The following is a 17,587-nucleotide window of genomic DNA, read 5'->3' on the forward strand; positions in this document are numbered from 1 at the left end:
GGGGCCAAATAGACATGCCTAATTTATCAGGAGTACCATCAACACTAATAATGCTTTGGATTATTTTAACATCCTCAAAAGCTCCTTCCCCTCAATCTTCTTGTCAAAAAAGTTGCCAACGATTGCATTTGCCCACTCGTGCACATGCTCACACATGCACACACAGTTGTGTCCTGCCTTTCCTCACATTGGAACCATTTTAGAAAATAAGTTGCTGTTTTCTGGGAAATGCCTCCACGAGGCCTCCTGGCGATGGCAGCACAGAGTGCCTCCTCTGGCTTAGAATTTGTTCCATTTTCCCACTTACTCGATTTTAATATGATTACACAACTGCATTTACCCCTTAAGGGAATTAATCTGTATAGTTTTTCAAGTCACAATACCAACCAGTATCTTGGTTAAGATTGACCACATGGGTATAGACACGAGGCTAATATATTAAAATTTTAATAACAGATGTAAACAACTGTGTGTTAGTTTCAATGTAGTTAGCTCCTACCTTCAGACAGATATAAGGCATTGTACTACGTATTCACTCCAAAAATGTTGGCCAGTTGAGAACTGAATTCTCTTTTTGCAATTTTAATAAGCAAATATTTCATATTTATGGGGCAAATGTTTTTGATGTCTTCTGACATTAAAGTTCCAATTTGTAACTTTTCTGATGGGATGTCCGCCACCTTCACCACAAAGATGTTATTGCTTTGCCTGGAATGCCATTAAATTTTTAATTAAAATTTTTATCTGAAATTATCTGTTCCAAAATATAGCACTTAATTCAATACCCATATTGTCTCTCAGTAAAAGTCCAGTGTACAGCAGAGAAGATACATAAATAAACCATAATCTCACTTGATAATCAGTTAAAGTGCAAAACTCCCAAATATATCTCTGGCTTGTGAAAGTATATTTGAATGTTTACAGTTGTGGTATCATTCACGCTAAAGTAGCAGACTGAAACATGTCCAAACTACCACATTCTTGTCTCCTTCTGTCTGAGCTCTCCACACGTTTCTTTTCCCCTCTTTCCCCCATTCATCATCCACACACATCTTTGCTCCCAAAACATAGCCAGTCCAAGATCTCAAATCAACAGAGAAGCTGTTCTTTTTTACTCTAATAGCTTCTTGGCATTACATTGCTTTATTTTCTGCTTAACAAAGGAGAGTTTTTTTTTTTATTATTTGTTCACTTTCATTTTTCTGAAGTTATTCAAATTATTTCATGGGCGGTATGCTTTAGTTAAAAAAAAAAAAAAAAGCTAAGCTATTGTTCAATATATTATAAATGGAACATTAATTATTTTTTGTGTCAATATTTGTGGTATTTTTCTTTGTAGTAGTGGGACATGTCTGGTAATATGCAATACCATATATGCAATATGAGATTTGAGCTGTAGAGGTTTGAATTATGAACTAAAATTACACAAACTAACTCCTTAAGCGTTGCATTCTGGTGTTGATTTATCCAGCTCCAATATTTAACAATATTGTACATTTAGAATACTTTTTTGGGAATAATTATTTTTATGGTCTGATTTTAATATTATTGTTTATCGTTAGACTGATTACAGCAATATCTCACACTACTCTTTTTTCCTGTTTTGCTAAAGACTAATTGCATTGTAACTGTATTTTTGTGACTCATGTGATTCACAACCCAAATTTATACAAAAGTACTTTAACATCTGCAAAAATATGTCATTTACAGTTGATAAAATACAATGAAACACCAAAACTTGAGAAATGAATTAATAATAGTAAAGTAACCAGGAGCTGCATTCCTCCTATGTGTAGTCCCAGGCCCACAGCTCATTGGTCTTCCTGGTGTCCCTCCTGGGGAGCCTGGAGCACAGTTTTCACCATACTGTGCTGCAGGAGATCAGAGCTTTGAGTGACCGCTACCCCCTGCTGCTGGGAGGCTGTGGCAAAGACATCTACAGGATGAGCAACTCCTTCACTGCCATGGCCCGGGTGCTGGGGAAGCGGCTGGAGGACAGTACTGCATTACACTGCAGGTCAGAGCTTGTCTAATGACATTAGTTCTGCTGTGTGTTCAGTCCATCAATTCAATAGATGCCACTGAACCCAAGGGCCATTCTGCAATCAGGGAATGCATACATTTAGACCATAGACTGTATACATAAATGGACGACTAACACGCTAGCCACCATGTTTCAAATAGAAGGGGAGCAAGGACACACTTCTGGCAATTCATTTTACACTGAAAAATGTCACCCCTCTCTGTCACTGCTGCAGTCAGCCTTGTCATTTTGGTCTTAAAAGGTTCATATTAATTTGCTCTATTTCACTGTTGTCCATAAATCAAGATACAAACACTATTAACAGACAAAATAGACGTCTTCTTTCCCCAAGGGTGCTCCTGGTTGCTCCCGCTAGCGTTAGCAACAGGTTTGATCGACAGTGTTACTAAGCACCCACCCAAGCTATAATGCTTATGGAGTTGCGACTTCGGAATTCCAAATATAAAACCCGGCTCCAAATTCACCCCTGTAACTGCTTGCCTCAATGAGCCTTATTTGACTAGAACCGAATGCTATGGGTGATGTCACACTCACTTAATCCACTTCTTTATATAGTCTATGATTTGGACCCAAGAAATATAGTAATCTAGTCCTAGTCCTTAAATGCTGGCTTAAAAATAGACCTATACAAATTATACATTATAGTAGAAAATTATAAATAATAGAAAGAAACAGCAATCCTATTGGTAAATTGTAATTACTTGAGCAACCAAAGTGTTTTGCTTAAAGACTTGAAATGCCTCATCTCACTTGTTCCAGGGTAAACAAAGAAGGACAGCCGTTTCCTTGTGGGTCATCTCCAGGACCAGGACAGCAGTTGGAGGTGAATGTCCAGGGTTTTGGTGTAAAACCGGGGTCAGAGGTCACAGAGGGGGGAGACACTCCGGGGCCCCAGCGACGCTACAGCCTGAGCCAAGCACTACGAGACGAGCGGCATGAGATGAGATTTAACAGGTCCATATCTACTAGTATTACACACTGATAGACTGGACCATTTTGACCACATTCCTCTCATTAATCAATCTGAGCAATGTGCAGCCATGTATGCATTCATCATATTGTTTGTTATTTGACAGATCAAAGAGTCTTGCCCTCCATATTGTGCGTTCCCGCTCCATAAGTTCCGACACGGGGGAGGACAGCACTGACCCAGAGCTCCACCTGGACACTGTTTGTTTGTTAAGTTCAGACTCCGGAGCAGAAGCAACTTTGAGCTCTGAGAACACATCCACACCCGGCAATCAGGACTCCCTACAGTCTCCAGAGGTGACCAAGGTAACCGAGGCAACAGGCAGAGACATGTGTGAGGCTGTGACAGGACAAAGCACAGAGGATGAGGCTCCGAAAGATGAGCCAGAGAAAGATAGACTGTTCATTCATCTAAGAGACAACATGGATCTCATCAGGGAGTTCTGCCAGGACACCATGAGGAGGATTCCCATCCCAGAGGAGTGCAGCATTGAAGGTGAAGTTTCTGTACCTGATTATTACATATGTAGTTGAGTCAAATTTGGCCCCAGCTCTGATGGTAAAAAAAAAGATCACTGCATGTTGTCTGCATCTAATGATAAAGTGCATTATCATCTGAGAACCAGGAAGTGCACTGTTAGCATTACCATGATGGCAAAACTCCACTCTGGCCTCTGAAAGTTGTGAGCTTATAAAGTCATTTCAGTGAATACTTAGGATGCTAGAAATGCATGCAATGCAAGTGAAGAACAACTTTGGACAGCTTCAAAGTGTTTAAAATGAACTAGTTCTGTTTTTTAGCATTTTTAACATCAGGTAGAGTGCTTTCAGAAAGTGTACCTTGATGACTATTGATGTTTATATTCACAATATGGTATTGTCATTAAAAACTTATATTTTAGAGTTACACTTATCTGCCTATCTAGAAGTTCAATAGTTCAAATTAAAATGTAAACCTTTTATGTGTTTTTAAACTATATAATCTCTCATTTCCCTCCTTTATAAATGGGATTCATTTATTTAAATGAGAGTTTAATGAGTGGAGCCTTATTTACATTTTCAATTAGTTTCTCTCTATTGCATGCCACTTACTGCATTGTGACTATGGCTAGAGAGATGAGGGTTTTTAAATAATTGAAATTGACTGATGTAGGGTAGAACAAAAGTCTCTACACATGGCTGCAGAGCTTTCACTTTCATAACACATTACAGCAGATATAAATAGTGCAGATGGGATTGATCTGTTTTCATAGTGTAAGCCCCTCTACAGTGAGCCACGCCCAGTGAATTAACAAGCTCATTTATCTCACCACATTAACAATTACAACTCTCAGAGAGGCCAGGGGAATTTGAGTAACAAAGGAGGATGTTATTGTTCTGCCTTTTGACCTCAACTCATTTGAGCTGAGAGCCTGTCCCACTTAAACTTAAACAATTCCTCTAACCTCTGGTAGCTTGTTCAACTTGGATATAGTATAATAATAAAAATCCTATCTGTCTTCTTTATTAATTCAGTTATAGCTTCGGTGTTATATTTTAAATTATGGCCCACAGTGATTCAACCTCAAGCACATGATACCACCATGATGTCATCAAGCTGCTGGATGACCCTTACATGAGCGTGCAGCGAGGTGTCGAGGGAACGGGTTTACAAATAACAGAGCAGAAGAACGCGTTAGCTCACACGTTTGTGGATGTCAAAAGCTGTAGCATTCAAGTCACTCTAATGAGGACACTTAAGATTTAAAAGGATAGTGCACTATTATGATAATCTAAAGCTTTTGAACATTTTTTTTTCTGAAAATTAGGAAAAAATGTGTATTTAAAGTATTTACTTCACTATGGGATATTTGTGTGCACCAGTAAATTGATTTATCTGTATTAAAACTGCTGAAAGATATTTACACAACAATAAAATATAAACATGAATATTATTATCATTTTATTATTTTTAATGTGGAAAAAAACTTGTGTGCTTGGCAGACAGTTTGGAGTTTGTGGGAGACATTGGTGTCCTTGCATGCTACAAAATCCCTGTGTGTTAGGGCTAAGGTTACCCAAGTCCATATGTGCATGGGGGAAAACACAGTGTCATAGATAAAGCAGAATATGATGGTGATTTGTAATGCAAGCCTGGCCTATCTAACACTCACTCTCTGCCTTGTGCAACAGATTCAAATCGAGGATGTGTTGCCAAGTTGTCCTTTTCCTGCCCTCTGAAAGGTCACTACTGTCTGTACACCAAGTCCTGCTTCAGCCTGACAAGCCGACAGCCGCACCAGTGGATACACATCATGTTGCTACATCTACAGGTGACACAGACAGCAACCTAGTAGTTACACATTACAAAAATACAAATATTAGCAATGTTATAATAATTGTTTCCCATGTATTTCAGCAAAATGTCTTTGCCCCAGTACAAATATATTATATTGGCAGCTCTTCAAGTCTGCTGAGTGCTGTCTGTGTCTAATTAAAAAGTGCGTTATTGTCCAATAATCAGGAAGTGCTTCCCAGCATGTTAGCTAGCTAGCGTGTTTTGCTATCTTTACCGTCAGAACAAAACTCTGCACTGGTGCCTGAGAGTTGTGAAAAGCACTTGTGAACTCATCATGGTGGCTAATTAGAATGTTTGGAATGCATAAGGTAAATCTGAACCACTGCAAACTATTTAAAATGTTATGTTTTTCACGTTTTAAGACAAAAAACAGGTACAACAACTTTAAGGTTAATGGTATACTTGTTAGCCTTCCTCGTGGGTAAATTTGTCTTTTGGATTTGACCCTTCCATCAGTGCAGCTGGGAAAATCAGGAGCAGTGGACCCATCTCCAAGTCTTAACTTAGGCTTGGCCAGGACTCAGCTGCAAGATTTACCCATTGTGCATGTTTTAGGTTGATGGGGAAACTTGCAAGAAGAAAGGGAGACACATACAAACTCTGCGCAGAAAGTTCCAGGTGGCATGGGAATCGAACCTGGAACTTTCTGGCTATGAGGCGAGAGTGCTAGCTATTACGGTCTCACAATATCTTCATGAACACAAGATATTAAATTGTATGCCCTCCCTACATGTGCACTTAAGCCAGGAGGGTCTACACAGTGTAGCCAAGGCAAATGAATTGTAATTGTTAAACACTTTCAGTTGTTTTGTTTTTCTTCTTTTTTCAGAGTATGTCGAATGCTCCTCTGTGCTCCAAACATGAGTGTGTGCAGAGACTTGCAGCTCTTTGGGAGAAGACCAAACTTAAAGGGGCTCACAGCTTCACCCTGGCTATGACACAACACAGCACTCTGCATAGAAAGGTACATCCCCTGAGTGCTTCCCAGTACCACATGTATTCATTGTAAATGCGAAACAGGAGTGATGGTGCTGTCGTCATTTCTTTCCCAGTAAAGACGTTTTTTATTTGAAATGGCGTATTTATATACAAAATTACTGATGTAATAAAATGTATAGTGGTTAGTGGTTTGTGCACACAGTTTTGGTAGAGATTGAACACAATTCATTTAAAAGACAACATCCATATGTTAAAGGCGAATGTCACTTTTCTGGTGGAGTGCCTGACACCCGCTTGGACATACGGCACCAAGCCAACTTACAGGACAGGTCTGTGGATAGGTGACTTGGCTTATGTTTTTAATGTATTTGAGTAATAAAACCAACTGTAAATGACCAAATGCCAATTAGAGAACATTTCATGCCATACTGTTGAATATTCAAGGCAAAGAAATAACATCTCCATGGAGGCAGACTCCTCACTGAAAAAGTTACATAGTGCACTTTTAAATATTGACTGACTTGTGAGAACTTTCAGCCATTTAAAACCATATGAATTTTTGGCCATGACTTGGTTGTTGCAGTCCAATTTAAAATGAGTCTATGGTGATCAAAGTTTATATTATTATCTTACCTACCGGTATTTCTCCACCATATTCAGCTTTGAGCTTGTGGACAAGAGCAGAACAATGTAATTTCTGACATCTTGTTTATGCCTGATGTGTGTATAAATGTTTGTGTCTCTGCACTTCTCTTCGTGTGGGGAAGGTTTACCCTCACTGGCCCTCTGTAATGTGACAAGCTAAGTGGTCTCTAGGAAATAATTAGAGTCACTAAGAAAATACAGCTGTAGTTTGTCTGGGTCTGAACGTGCACTGGAGCTACAAGGAGCCTCAGTGCAGGCCCTCATTCATCCACATAACGCAATCATTTACACTGGGTATTCAGGGGACAGCAGCATGGAGCCTAATGTTTCTAATTCAAATGTTGTGTCACCAGAATGTAGACAAACGTGAAGTAAAGCAAAATACATTTTTAAGATTTATTGACATAACATCACATAACGAAAAATAAGAAACCATTTTGAATTCCCAGGGTATAATTTGTTTGCCTTTTTATTACAAAGAATGAAAAAAAATTTTTTTTCTAGTCTCAAAATTGCATTTGAGTCAAAAATTTGCGGCTGATTATGTAACCATTTATCTGTAGATAAAATGAAAAACTATTGATAGGTCAACATTGCTGTAAGTATTTGATCTGTAAACATGAAAATACTGTTTATCAAAATCTTCTAACAAATTAACAAATCATGTAAAATACAATTGTAAAAGTCTTTATTACCAGGCTCTAATATCACTTACCATATTTTATGGACTATACGTTGCTCCGGAGTATAAGTCGCACCAGCGAAAAAATGCATAATAATGAAGAAAAACGTCGCACTGGACTATAAGTCGCATTTTTTGGGGAAATTTATTTTACAAAATCCGAGACAAAGAACAGACATTTTATCTTTAAAGGCAAATTATAAAAATAACAATAAAATAGAGAACAACAGGCTGAATGGCAGTACAGCATGCTAATGTAACACATGGACAACAAACTGAATATGTGTCTGGTATGTTTACGTAAGATATTAATAGATAATCAGAAAACTATGCTAATGTAACATATGCAGGCTTGTCGACAAGCATGAGAGACACGAGAGTTCTTTTCACTGATATTTACTGTTGTCTTACTACACAGTTCACACCGTAGAACTAACAAACACATAAAATATAACATAAGCTCTGGCTCATATTACGTATACACACAAAACTGCACATGAACACTTGGAAAATATACATACCACTTTGGCCTGCTAGTAAACAAACCGAAAACGTTATATTTTACTTTTCAATTGTTTCTTAAATAGTGCTCTGTCAGGTAAGACTTCGCATTAGCGTAAAAAGCTGAATTGAAAAACAGGAAGTAGTTTTTGCTCCCTTAAACTAGATTTATGATAAACATTTACATTATTGTTCCAAATGAAAAATTTTCACCTTTATGGTCTTATAACTGAAGGGGAAATTAAATATGAAATGTATAAAAGAAAACAATTCAAGTACATTTTCTTACAGGTATTACAAACACTCCAGCGCCATCTATTGGTCAAACAAGTGAACACTAACATGTATAATCAACTGTTACATAACACATTTATTTTTTCGGTCATTACCCAGAGCTCATGACCACAGGTGAGGGTAGGAATATAGCTTGACTGGTAAATCGAGAGCTTTGCCTTTCGACTCCTTCTTTACCACGACGATCTGATACAGCGACCACATCACTGCGAACGCTGCACCGATCTGCCTGTCAATCTCGCTCCATCCTTCCCTTACTCGTGAACAAGACCCTCTCCACCCACCCGAAAAGGGCAAGCCACCTTTTTCCAATCGAGAATCATGGCCTTGGATTTGGAAGAGCTGATTTTGATCCCAGCTGCTTCACACTCGGCTACAAACCGCCCCAGTGCCTGCTGCAGATCCTGGCTCAAAGAAGCCATCAGGACATCATCCGCAAACAGCAGCGATGAGATCCTGTGGTTCCCAAACCAGACCCCCTGACTGAGCCTAGAAATTCTGTCCATAACTATAATGAACAGAACTTTTGACAAAGGGCAGCCTTGGCGAACACTGGGAACAGGTATGACGTACTACCGGCAATGCGAACACAGCTCCTTCTCTGGTCATACAGGGACCGGACAGCCCTTAGCAAAGAGCCTATGCTCCCGGAGCACCACCCAAAAGACACCACGAAGGACATGATCGAATGCCTTCTCCAGATCCACAAAGCACATGTGGACTGGTTGGGCGAACTCCCATGAACCCTTGAGCACCCACTGGAGAGTGTAGAGCTGGTCCAGTGTTCTGCGACCAGGACGAAAACCACACTGCTCCTCCTGAATCCGAGGTTCGACTATCGGTCGGATTCTCCTCTCCAGTACCATGGAATAGACCTTACCAGGAAGGCTGAAGAGTGTGATTCCCCTGTAATTGGAACATACCCGCTGATCACCCTTCTTATACAGAGGGACCACCAACCCGGTCTGCCAGTCCAGAGGTACCATCCCCGACCGCCACGCGATGTTGCAGAGACGTGTCAGCCAAGACAACCTCACAGCATCCACAGACTTGAGGTACTTGGGACGGATCTCATTCACCCCTGGGGCCTTGCCATCGAGGACCTTGCGACCACCTCAGTGACTTCAGTCAGGGTGATGCCTGCACTGTTTTGGTGGAGCACTGCTTCCCCCTCCTGAGGCTGCTTTAGCCTCAGAATTTCTTTGAGGCTGTCGATAGTCCTCCTCCATGGCCTTCTCGAACTCCTCCCAACCCCGCGTTTTTGCCACTGTGACAGCACGAGCATGCTTGCCCCTCCGGTACTCGTCAGCTACCTCAGGAGTCCCACGAGCCAACAAGGCTTGATAGGACTCCTTCAGCCTGACGGCATCCCTTACTTCCGGTGTCCACCACCGGGTTCCGGGGTTCCCGCTGCAACAAGCACCGCACTGGCAATAGAGGCAGAGAACATGGCCCACTCGGAAGCCATGTCCCCAGCCTCCCCCGGGATCTGGGAGAAGCTTTCCCGGAGGTGCGAGTTGAAGACCCCCTCCGCCAGCAGATCCAACTCATCACCAGGTGGTGATCGGTTGACAGCTCTGCCCCTCTCTTCATCTGAGTGTCCAAGATACATGGCTGGAGGTCACGACAACAAAGTCGATCATCGACCTCTGACCTAGGGTCTCCTGGTGCCAAGTGCACTGGACACCCTTGTGCTCGAACATGGTGTTCATTATGGATAAACTGGCTAACACAGAAGTCCAACAACAGAACACCACTTGGATTCAGATCAGGGAGGCCGTTCTTCCTGATCACGCCCCTCCAAGGGTCACTGTCATTACCCACATGGGTCCCCCAGGAGAACAACGGAGTCCCCGGTTGGTGCACTGTCTAGTACCCTCCTCCAGGGACTCCAAGAAGGCTGGGTACTCTGCCCTACTGTTTGGCCCATAGGCCTTCACAACAGTGAGAGACCTGTCCCAAACCCAAAGGCGCCAGGATGTGACCTTCTCATTTACCAGGGTGAACTCCACCACGAGGAGGCTGAGCTGTGGGGCAATAAGGAAGCCCACACCAGCTTTTAGATATAAGTTGCATCCGAGTATAAGTCACATCCCCGTCCAAACTATGAAAAAAGTTCGACTTATAGTCCGGAAAATACAGTACATGTATCTCAGTAGTTATCATATTAACCAAATCCTCCTTGACTTGCTTTATGTTGGTTCATTCCATTATATGCCATTAAACTTACTTCCATGGAGATAAGTAGGTGAGGTTAGAGATCAGATCTGTGGAAAAAATGTATAACATTCTTATGGAGTCAAACAAGTGGAGGCCTCCCCATCAGAAAAGTTACTTATAGTTACTTCTTGCTCCTTTAAAGGTGCTATAGTCATTTGATCCTCACAGTTGCGGTTTCATACCTGGATGTGTGACACAGAATGACAGTTGCAGTGTAACATGAAGTACTTCTAGCTTGGGTTTAAATCCTGGTTACCATCTTTGTGAATGAGGCTCAAGCACACTTCCTGATTTACTCTGTGTCACGGGTAAAGTAAACCTCCCACTGCACAGATGGGACTGCTCACAGGCAGATTTTTACAAAAACAAGTCCCTTTTTTTGGATGTCTATTTATTTGAGATTCTGTGCTGGGCATTTTCTATACCAGCCTGTTACACTGAGATTTTCCAGACATGTAAAGCACCAGGGAGTGTCACTTTAGCAATTAGTTATACTTAAAAGTAGATGTATTTTGTTGTGACTTAAAGGTTAAGGAATGGTGCATTACAAACCCAGTGCTACCCCTCAAGTGGTCTTATACTACTATAGTCTTATTCTATCTAAAATAAAATTTAAAAAAGTTTGATTATTGGCCAGAAATATAATATTTGGTACCACTTTATAATAGCTACACCTTATTTAGTCTGAATAAACCATAAAAAAGACTGAATTCATAATTAACCAGTAGTTTATTAAGAATAATTCAAGTTCAGTAACTGTTTAAAGGAACTGTATGTAGCCTGCTCTCTTACTGTTTTAAAAAAAGTTGTTACAATCACAAGTGAATCTGTGTTGCCAGTGCCTGAACCTGCATATAGAGGACTCACACAAGTTTTTCTCATTCTCAGTTTATGGACTGCATGTACTGCAGCAGAGGCCTTGATTAAGCATTGGCTACAGGTGCTGGAGTTCAGTGAGGATTCAGATCAGAGAGAGTCTTTTTAAGTTTAAACCAAGTGGATTTTAGCGTTGAAACTGGCAACCCAAGTGAAACACTCATGTGAGGCCCTTGACAATCATCTTGACAACCAAAACACCAAATTATAATATAAACAATCTGCCCATCATGTCCAGTGTTTTTGTAGTCTAGAATAGATGAGCATCATAACTGATGAGTGTAGTAATGAAGTAGTTACTATGCCTGAATCATTCTTAATAAACTTCTTCAAATGTGTTCATTATGAATGCAGTCTTTGTTTGTGCTTGTCGTGTAATTATTATAGTTACACAAACCTTCCCTCACTGATTAGTCATGTTGTTTTATAGAAGATTAACTAATAAAAATGCTCTTTATTTTACAAAAAAATCCAAATAGGTCACCATGTGTCTTTCATCGGCTCTCTGTAGATGCATTCTGTCTTTTGAACATAAAATCCCAGATTGATCAGGAAATGAAAAACTGATGGTGCAGGAAGAGGAAAAGGCTAAAGCTGTTAAAAATATGACTCAGAGATCAGCAGTTATCTGCGCTGGCCGTGTGATTTAAGAAGAGGCTATAAAGCTTTACATGACTTCAGAAATGTAAAGGACTTAAGGTTGTCCATGTCTTTGTTTAGCGTTCTAATGGCAAACAGATCTTTTTACTGTAAATTGCGGTTGAGTAGAGTGTAGAGTAAACTGAGAGAAACCAAACCTCTGCGGTGTCATGAAAAGTTGAAAATAATTCGCCCTCGTTGTCTGTGTAGTGTCAACAATGACGGCTTTTGTTGATACAGCAGTGAAAGTGCAAAGTACTTTCTATTCAGTTAGTGGGCTGAACTTAAAGATGCTCTGTGCAAAGAACTGTAGTTTTTGTGGTGGTGTAACTGGTTTGCCTGGAATGATCTGTAATATAGCATTAAACCTATCCATTTCTATGGAGACAATCGGGTAACCAGGCTAAGGTGTAGGCATAGACTGTAGATATAAATGGACAATGAACACAGTTAACCTTAAACATGTGCGTGCTTCCGGCTCCATCGACAATTCACTTTACATTGAAAAACTGTCATCCCTCTTTCCATAATTGCTGCTGTCAGACTTGTCATTTTAGTCTTGTTGTCTTGTTCCTATTAACCCACTCTACTTGATCCTGGTGTTTTTATTTCACTATTGTGTTTGTAAATCAAGATATGAACATTAATAACTGAAAAATCGGGTGCCTTCTTTTCCCAAGGTTGCTCTCACTAGCATTAGCAACAGGTTTGATTGGCAGCGTTGCTAAGAGCCTGCTCCCTGCTAAACCAATGGTGTGGGTGGGTGGGGGGTATTACCTTCAACAGCCTCGCTCCTGATTGGCTCTTTGGTTGCTATGATACTCGCGGCCAGAATTCCAAATATGGTACTCGGCTCCAAATTTGTCTCATAACTTTTTACAGTTCATCACACTCCCTTAGTCCACTTCTATATACAGTCTCTGGTTGCAGAGATCTGTGGAGATGCGACTCCACTCACAGTAATGCATGTGTTTTCCAAGGTATTCAAGATATTTTGAGCAATAAAAACAACTGTAATTGAATAAATACAGAGCCATAAGTTTAATTCCATATTGTGGAACATTCCAAGAAAAAAGTTACATCTTCATAAGACTAGCTTGGTAGCTGGGCTGGTTGGATTGAGTAATTCTTGTTTTGGTAGATGTCAGTGTATTAAATATATTAATGCGTAGTAACAACAGACGCATAACTGTGACACACGGGTGATATCATGTCAAATTGAACACAATTCAAATAATAAAATGCATGGCAAAATTTCAAACTGGGAGTGAGAATTCTGTTGCCTCCATAGCCTCTGGTGTGTTACTCTTTTAACCTTTTTATCTTGATCGGATTATGATCTCCAAACAGTGACAGAGATGGAGAGGGGGCAAAGAGAGGTTACATAGGGATATACTGATACCCCCAACTATTTTTCATAATTTGAAATAAGCCCCTCTTCCTTGTGCATGATTCAGATATGGAAGCATGTTCACATCTTCAGCCAGTTGTTGGCCAGTTGTCATATTTTTCTTAGATCTGTTGATGTTTAGATCTGTTAATGTTGTTCATTACGAGCCTTAACCTGTAGATAGAGGACTCATGTAAGTATTTTTTTCATTCTCAGTATGGGAACACCAATACTCCAGGAGAGGCACTGATTAATGATTAGGTGCAGGTGCTGGGATTTAGAGAGTGAGGATTCAGATCAGATCATTTAGGTTTTAACCAACTGATTTCAGTATTGAAACTGGCAGCCCAAATGAGAGACTCATGCTTGTTCAGCTTTCTGACTGGATAATTGTCTTGGGAACCAAAACACTGAATTACAACATAAACAACTTGGCCACCATCATGTCCAATGTTTTTGTAATTAAGAACAAATCAACATTATAATTGTTATCACTAAAAGCTATATCTGATTTGAACACGTTTACCTCATATCTGATGTATAGTTAGGTCATGTGTGGAATTAAAAATCCAAATCTTACATACAGTTCTTTTTAACATTGTGTCAATACCAGTGAATAAATATAAAATCTATTATATTATCTTTCATTGAAGTTGAAGATTCAGCTCATTTTAGGTTTTCTTGAGCAAGGAAAGTCACTGTGTGAGTGTCAATTCTGTCACTTTTCACAACACTTAATTTCATATGAATACTGATTATTTATTTGTAGAATCAATCAATATAACTTTATAAGAGTGGCAATTTAAGCACATTGAACATTTAAAATATGGAATAACTCAAACAAAGGTCAGGCAGGGTCAGCACATCCTGTGTTAGAGCAGAGTAACAGCCCCCAGGACAAAAGTGCCCCTCCTCTGTGTCCTGCAGCATCACAGCCATGTCCAGGGGGAGCCAGGTGAACTCTGGAGATACAACAGGAATGCATAGACCAATAAATGTGACTACATTGCTTTCTTATCCAGTTTGTAATAAAACAGGGTTGTGGATGAGTTTGTAATAAATTCAAATTATATCATTTGGGGAAAAAAAAATCAAAATCCACCCTTATCGGCCTAAAAATATCAGCAGAGCTGATCGGCTATCAGTTTCTCTAGATACAAAACAATCTATATCAGCATCAGCCGACAACCCATATCAGTCAATCTTTACTTCTAGGCCTCACCCTTAAACTGTTCTCCTATTTGAGTTATTATCCCCTTGAAGAATCCAAGCTGAAACATTTAAGCCCCATCATTTCACACTGTCCCTCATCGTCCGTGAGTTTCTTTGACTGTGTGCTGTGAGCTGAATGCAGCACAATATTAATGTTCATGTGAGGTGCAGATAGGCTGGGTGCTCACTCACACATGGTCCTTGTTTCTCTGTATCCTCAGGCACAGACCTTTCACCTCCATTATTTCACGTTTGACAACATGCAGAAAGTGCTGATGTATAGAGCTATGTGAATGCACATCTACTGTTTCAGCCATACCTGAGAATGTTGTATATTTGTGTGTGCATCCTTGGTCATTAACTTTACCAGCTGAAAGCTGCAGGTCAATAGGCCAAATACACTAGTAGCGTAGTGATTAGAGCTACCTGTTGTTGTAAGTCCCTCCCCCTGGCTGTTTTAACTTGGCTCTAGTGTGAAATATTATTTTGTTCTTAAATAGATCTTTGTAAATGGCACAGGGCTTGAGTGGCTGTGTAGATCAGAGTAAAGGTAAGCTGTAGTAATCCAGCTATGTGGCTGGGGCTTTCAAAGTATTTAAACTGTGGACAAAGTTGTGGGAGATTCAGTGTCGGACAGAAGCTAAACACTGTAAAATGGTCCTGTGCTGCTGTGTAAAATGTAAAGTAGGCTCTCAAGTGCAGCACTCCAACAAGGAAATGGCTCAGTTTGGTACAAAGATAAAGATGATTGATCTATGACTAAGAATGCAGTGTCACATACCTGTGTTGGAAAGTGGTGTGTGTGTTATTGGTGGTGGTCAGAGGGGCTGATGGTGCAGATTAACAGCCTTGCTTACCATCACAGAGTATAGAGCCAATGAATAATGACTACAGTCTAGCTCTTTGAGAGGCTTTGACAAGCCTGTAAAGCACATTCTAAGCATTATGAAAATGACTAATAATCGTAGTTTTGTATAGTTTGTTAGAGCAGTCAGATTCACTGACTCACAGGTTGGCGGTGTGATTCCAGCTTCCACACATGAATAAAGTCATTGTGTCTTTTGGCAAGACACTTAACCCCAGTCTCTGTGTACACTGGTGCATGAATGTGTGTGAATGGGTGAGTGATTCCTTGACCATGACCATTTACCAATAGTTTGTTGCTGGAGTATAAATATATATATATATATATATATATATATATATATATATATATATATATATATATCTTCCACATTGTGTCACTGAGGCGACTGAATGTCATCTATCATCTACTTAAAGATCTTGGGCTGTCCCCAAACAGCCAAAGATAAATATGTATTATCTGAAGGGCTTAAGTGTCACTGGGAGTGTGTTTGGATGTGCCTAACTCTTACCATGTGCTGAGGTCTGCTGGGGATTCTAAAGGAGCGCTGGGTTTCCATGGCTTTGTTGTGGCTCTCACTGACACTGTGCTGTGATGTACGGTCAAGCTGCTGAAAGCACCACAAAACAAAAGCTCCCTAATCACTCACCTGCCCCAAGATATGTGCAGCACCATTCCTCTGCTCTGCGGCCAATATATAAGGCTCAGCTGTAGGGTCACTGAGTCATAGATATAACTGCAATAACACCAAATTTTTTTTTAATGTTTTTATTAGGGTGAGACACAATTTCCACAAGACGAAATGTTGAAATAATTTACAATAAACTATGTGGTTCATTTCCCAGTTTTGGTTTCAGAATTTTGAATTTAATTTAATTTAATATTTTTAGAATGCTATTTAGAATGTTGACTTATCAGGACGTGTAATACCACTGCATGCCAAAATATTACAACTCTGAAAGCCAGTACACCCAAAAAGTCTCGATTTATTTGTGAAAAGGAAAAGAAAATCTCACTCATTTACACAATTTATATGGCAGTTTGTGGATTATCTATTTACCGGTATGTGGGATGAGGGAAAAGGGCTGTGCAGGACAACCAAAATAGGGTGGTCCCTGGTGGCATTCACTCTCAGCACTCTTCCTGTTTATTGTTAAACTACTCTTTAAAGCTAGTTTTTTATGTGTTTGTTTGTTTTATAAGCTACCCCACGGTGACTTTAATGCAGAACATTTGTTGTGAAGTTGGGAAATCTTTCAACAAAATAGATAATAAAATAAAAATCTTACAAACATGGGTGCGATACTTGGACCTCAACCAAGACACTTCCAGGCCAATTATCATAATATTACCGTCTGAATATTGTCATCAGGATTCTTTTGGTTGTTTTTTGCACACTCCCTAGTTTTTAGATTATGGATGACTCTTTCCATGTGTATTCCTAAACCTTTTATCCCGACAGTACTTGTAAGTTTGTAATTTAGTACATTTTAGTTTGTCATTTAAACTATTACTCTTTTATAAAATTTTAAAAACTCAAGTCTGTCATGTAGCAGCAGTGGATGTATTGCACAATATCACACTCACAGTTGATGAAACAGAGTTCACTGATTACAAATAATGAACCATGATAATACTAAGCTAGGGGGAACATATTTAAATTGTGTGGGTTTTTTTCAAATCTTCACAACAATGGGCTGATTTATGATACTCCATTAAAACGTACTGTAGTTATTTATTTAGAAAATGTAAAATTATTTACTTAGACCATAATTCTAATTCTAAACCTAATGTTTGATGTTTTTGCAACTTTTGGGCTCACATTTATATTTATAGAGCAATTTCTCAACTCTTAATCAAATGGAAGTTGTGTAATTCAATCTCCATAGTTTTTTACACAGGCGAATAAAATGTTCAGTTTGACATAAATGGGTTACACATGTGGTTTTAAAGGCCTTGTCTCTTATAGGATT

The 17,587-nt window shown here is 39.7% G+C and overlaps 1 protein-coding gene across 1 annotated transcript in view; it reads left to right on the plus strand.

The window, feature by feature from the left end:
* Positions 1 to 17,587, plus strand: part of veph1 (ventricular zone expressed PH domain-containing 1) — a 49,321-nt gene that overhangs the window by 12,122 nt on the left and 19,612 nt on the right. The window contains exons 6-10 of the mRNA XM_055226157.1: positions 1,797 to 2,017; positions 2,804 to 2,998; positions 3,121 to 3,509; positions 5,186 to 5,325; positions 6,181 to 6,315. Of these exons, the coding sequence (XP_055082132.1) occupies positions 1,797 to 2,017; positions 2,804 to 2,998; positions 3,121 to 3,509; positions 5,186 to 5,325; positions 6,181 to 6,315 (1,080 nt within the window). The remainder of the gene's footprint in view (positions 1 to 1,796; positions 2,018 to 2,803; positions 2,999 to 3,120; positions 3,510 to 5,185; positions 5,326 to 6,180; positions 6,316 to 17,587) is intronic.

The sequence above is a fragment of the Periophthalmus magnuspinnatus genome, chromosome 13 (assembly GCF_009829125.3).
Source record: "Periophthalmus magnuspinnatus isolate fPerMag1 chromosome 13, fPerMag1.2.pri, whole genome shotgun sequence".
Lineage (NCBI taxonomy): Eukaryota > Metazoa > Chordata > Actinopteri > Gobiiformes > Gobiidae > Periophthalmus > Periophthalmus magnuspinnatus.